General features: G+C 25.6%; 1 protein-coding gene across 1 annotated transcript; it reads left to right on the top strand.

Annotated features, from left to right (window-relative positions):
• Positions 1–548: 548 nt before the first annotated feature.
• On the top strand, positions 549–4,762 carry LOC121211000 (protein STRICTOSIDINE SYNTHASE-LIKE 10). The gene is made up of 3 exons (XM_041083112.1): positions 549–983; positions 3,815–4,084; positions 4,196–4,762. Exons 1-3 carry the CDS (start codon positions 733–735, stop codon positions 4,692–4,694), a joined length of 1,020 nt encoding a protein of 339 aa, XP_040939046.1. The 5' UTR covers positions 549–732; the 3' UTR covers positions 4,695–4,762.
• The last annotated feature ends 242 nt before the right edge of the window (positions 4,763–5,004 follow it).

The raw sequence follows: 5,004 nt of genomic DNA on the forward strand, positions 1-5,004 counted from the left end.
ACTCTAAGCTTACCTTATCCATACCATATTCTGGACGTTAGACTTTTCTGTCGCCAACTAATTATAGCAAAGAAAATTAATTGAAATACAGCTATATTTTCAAGTTTTCAATTAATTTGCATTAATTTCATCAACCAAAACGAAATAATTAATAATGTAAATATTTTTTAAATATTTTAAATAATAAAATAAAATCTTACACTCAAACAAATCTATACTAATATTTTTTTTAATTTAATTTGAGTTGACACTAACATTTTATTTAACCAAAATATTTTTCATAATTATTTTTATTAAGTTTTTTGAATTTGTAATTACTCTTACAAAGAATATATATGTCTAGTTTATAGTCTTTAGTCGAAGGACTTAGTAATGGCAACTAACTTGGCAACTGATGGTTGAGTGGGGCATGAGCCACAAGGTTTTTCTTCATGTAGACTTTAATTTTTGCGACCATTTGTTTTGGTTACATTAATTACGAATTACTCTAGTACTTGACTCTTGAGTTTCCCGCTCCTACTTATATATATTCAATGCTCACTTTCTCTCTGGTGTGTTTTGTTGAACTCTATAACTTGTTTTTACATTGATATAGTACTAGTTCAGTTTTCCATTTGTAGAAGAGAAGTCTTAGCTGCAAATTGGACCTAAATTTATCAAATATTATAATTTGAAAGGTGTTGGCTATTTGAATTAGGTTTGTATTATCAATTTTAGAGTTCTAGCATAGAAATGTTTCTTCTTTCAATCAAGTTTTTGGTCATTGCATTTTTCCTCTCCCAAAACATCTTACAAACTTGTCAACAACTTCCTATATCAAAAAATTTCTTTCAAATCGATCTCACTCAAGCCACTGGTCCAGAAAGCATCGCCTTTGATTGTAAAAACGAAGGACCATATGTAGGTGTATCTGACGGTAGAATACTCAAATGGCAAGGATCAAATCTTGGTTGGAAAGAGTTTGCAATTACTTCTCCAAACAGGTACTCTAATTACCCCCTACGTTTCTTAAGCTCAGAGCAAGTGTTTACATCATAAAAGTAAAAATTAAACTAAATAGGTACTCAAATATTCATGTTAATATATATATAACAAATAATTTTTTAAAAAATTAAAAATTAGAGTAAATAGGTCTTATCTATCCCATGCATGAAATTTGTAAATTTTAGTTTTAACAAAAACAAACTCTCCATTTTTCTCCTTAAATGCATGCATCTACGTGAACTTATCATTTTCTAGACGTCTCTTTCCTTAGTAAATGGTAGTTTTAATAGTAGAACGTGATACGTGAAATTTGGTCAGACTCTAATCGCTGGTCTCGATTTGCCTTTATAAATGCAATTGTTAATTGTGAGGGCCATTGCTTCGGTGGATGATGTAAGATTTGTTAGCTCTTGTATAACGAAAAATTAATGTCACATTGAATTTTAGTTTAAATAGTATAGGTATTATTGTTAATACAGAAATATATAAGTTCGAATTTATTGAAGCTCTATCTTCTTATTTATGAACTATGCATAATTCTGAATATTTTATTAAAAAAAAGATATAATTAGAACCTAGAATGAAATTGTTAAAAAATTTAATAAATAATCAACATACATATAATATAATATTCTATCAAAAAATTATACCAATATAAAATAATCTAAAAATATTTATAGGACAACCAATATATACGCGGTTGGTACTATTACAATGATATACTTTTGTTTTTTCTTTAAATAATAAAATATTACGCATTTCAAAAGATAATAATAAAATATTATTAATGTTAAGATTTGAACCTATATTATTAAAATTGGTTGAATTTATTTTATTTACCATTTCAATCAAATTTTTTTTATATTTTTATACATTTTAATGTTATTATACAAATCGTTTCACCCACAATATTTGTCTATATTGATAATATTATTGATTGAGTTAGTGTCACAAATCAACTCGACACTTACTCAAGAAAAATAAAAATCTCATGATAAATAATTGGAATGCATTTAATATTTTTAATTTGATGTATTTAATTATTTAAATTTCATTTTATTCACAACTAAAAATATTTTTATTTTAATTTCGTACATATTGCATATATATGTTATTATTAAATCTTATGTTTCATTATTTTTGTATCTTACTTGTGATTTTTATATTATTTTTAAAAAATTATAATACATCAAAAATACTACAAATATTAAAATAAATGTTTCCCAACAAATTAAAAATAAATTTAAAAAGAATATGTATATTTAATTAACACTAAGATAGATACAATTTATTAAGCAAATGCCTCTAAAATAGTAACAAAATTAACAATAAAACAAGAATTATACAATGAAAATAAAATAGTAGCAACATAATAGTGAAAAGAAAATTAAGAAAATAGCAATAAAAAAAACTACATTTTTTTCTATATTTGGGCCGAGCTCAGGAAAAAAAAGCATTACCTGAGGCCTAACCCGTTTTCTAAATAGGTCTTATTTTTTTTGACAAAACTCATTTTTTAGTCCTATATTTTTACCTAAACCCTCCCATTTTTCGGGCGGGCACCCGACCCGACCCATGAGCAGGTCTAAGGCCAATTTCAAGACTATACATTTTCTTATTATTTTTATAAATACTAATTCATAATTTTATGTGTTTGTTTTTTAAATTTATTAGATAATATATTTTATAAACTTTAAAAATATATATTTGATAACTAAATGAGAATTGTCCTAATTTATAACAAAAGTTTATTGAAAAACAATTGAGAGAATAAAATAATATTTTAAAAGAAATGAAAATGGAAATGGAAAATAATCAATGGTAAAATATTAAGAACTTAAATAAAATAATTTGTAGTCAAAATTTCATCTATAAAGAATCATTACTTTAATACTTCGTTGTCTTTTATATAATATTTTATAACATGATGGTAAACAACATTCACAATTATGTAAAAACTATTAAAATCAAATAATAATAAAGTTATCAAGTATCTAATAATAATAACTAAATATCTCAAATAATAATGAAAATCATACTTTTATTTTTTATGAAAACAAACCCTATTAAATAATGCTAAAATATTATTTTTCCAGCAATTCTTTATATATTATTTTGAATGAAAATGTCTAATACTGAATACTAACGTTAACTGGTATATAATTGTAACGTTAATTAAGAATTAATCTAAAATAAGTGTAATTTAATATGGATCTAAATTTTAATTAAGTGATAACAATTATTATATTGGTAATGAAAATATTATTAATAAATAAGTTTATACATTATAAATTAAATTATTAATATATTGATATTATCTTTTTATATATAACGTTAATCTCATATCTTTAATTTTTATTAATTATAAGAAAATAATTTAATATTATTAATTATTATCATATTTAAAAAAAAATACAAAGATGAAACTAAAAAACATGTACGTCGTTTTAGTTTCTTAGAAAGAAGGAACAACCAATAAGCTTCTATGAGAAACTAACATTTAAAGGAATAAAATTAACATGTTTGTGATTTATTTTTATCACACAACCCAATTAAGTTATAAATAAAATTACAAAAAAATTAATATTTTGAGAAACTTAATTTTATTTAATATATAATAAAAAGAATTACAGCTAATGGGGACCAATATAATTTATCTAAAATGTAAATATATAAAAAATACATATACTAAAAAATATATTCAAAATTGTCGGGTGGCTTCGCCCCCTGGCTCATGTAGTTCCGTCTCTGCTAATTAATTTTTTGAAATAATAATAAATACTATAAACATTTCATGAATTGGTAACTAATATTTTGTTTGTTTTGTTAGGGATAGGAAGGTGTGTGATGGGTTAACAAATCCAGAATTTGAACCAATATGTGGAAGACCTTTGGGTTTAAAATTTAATTCTAAAACATGTGATCTTTACATTGCTGATGCTTATTTCGGTTTATTAGTAGTAGGTAGGAATGGAGGTAAAGCTCAACAACTTGCTACTTCCGCAGATGGAATCCCATTCAAATTAACAAATGCTTTAGACATTGATACTATCACAGGGATGATTTATTTTACTGATAGTAGTAAAACTTTTCAAAGAAGGTACTTAATTCTAAATTTTAAAATTTCATTTTAGTTTCTCTTCTTCAATTCCTTCCCATGATGTTATGGTAGTAGCAAAAAGAAGTAACCAGCATTTTTTATTTGTTGTAGGCAGATATTGTTTTCTGCCATAACTTTTGACAGAAGTGGAAGGCTACTTAAATATGATCCTCGGACCAAGGAAGTAAGTGTGATGTACAAAGGGTTAGCATTTCCTAACGGAGTAGCTTTAAGCAAAGATCATTCGTTCCTTCTAGTTGCAGAATCGATTAAAATGAGAATATTGAAGTTCAAGGTGCAAGACGGAGGAAAGGGTTATGTTCCAGAACAGTTAGTGCAGTTATCAAGAATCCCAGATAATATCAAAAGCAATGAGAAAGGAGAATTTTGGGTCGCACTAAACACGGGAAGAGAAAGCATTCAAACTAATTGGCTTGGGTTTAGCATTGATCCTATTGGGGCAAAGTATGATCAAGATGGGAAGGTTTTGAAGCAATTGGACGGGAATGGTGGGCTCACTTTTAATTCCGTAAGCGAAATTCTGGAATTCAATGGAAAACTATACCTAGGTTCTGTGGTGAAACCTTATCTTGGGATATTTTATGCATAATTTATATTTCAATTTTTGTTAATTTAGTTGGTATCGTTGAAGAAAATACAAGTGTGCTTATTTTTTTTTGTAACACCCTAACCCATAACTATTGTCGGAATAGGGTTACGGAGCATTATCGAATAAATAGAATATTAAATCATTCAAATCATATATTAATACAAACATAATTAAATTTCATACAAATATATTCATAATGTCCCTTAATCGAGCCCTTGAGGCCTTAAAAAAAATACTATAGAAACAGTTCGAGACTAAATCAGAAACATTAGAAAATTTTTACGAAAAAACTAAAAAATTTGAGCTGTAA

The sequence above is a fragment of the Gossypium hirsutum genome, chromosome A12, assembly GCF_007990345.1.
Source record: "Gossypium hirsutum isolate 1008001.06 chromosome A12, Gossypium_hirsutum_v2.1, whole genome shotgun sequence".
Lineage (NCBI taxonomy): Eukaryota > Viridiplantae > Streptophyta > Magnoliopsida > Malvales > Malvaceae > Gossypium > Gossypium hirsutum.

Bases quoted from the DNA above. Each gene is read 5' to 3' on its own strand.
- LOC121211000 (XM_041083112.1), top strand. From the start codon at position 733: ATGTTTCTTCTTTCAATCAAGTTTTTGGTCATTGCATTTTTCCTCTCC. The intron at 984-3,814 runs GTACTCTAATTA...TTGTTTTGTTAG, and splicing joins GCAATTACTTCTCCAAACAG to GGATAGGAAGGTGTGTGATG. The intron at 4,085-4,195 runs GTACTTAATTCT...TATTTGTTGTAG, and splicing joins AGTAAAACTTTTCAAAGAAG to GCAGATATTGTTTTCTGCCA.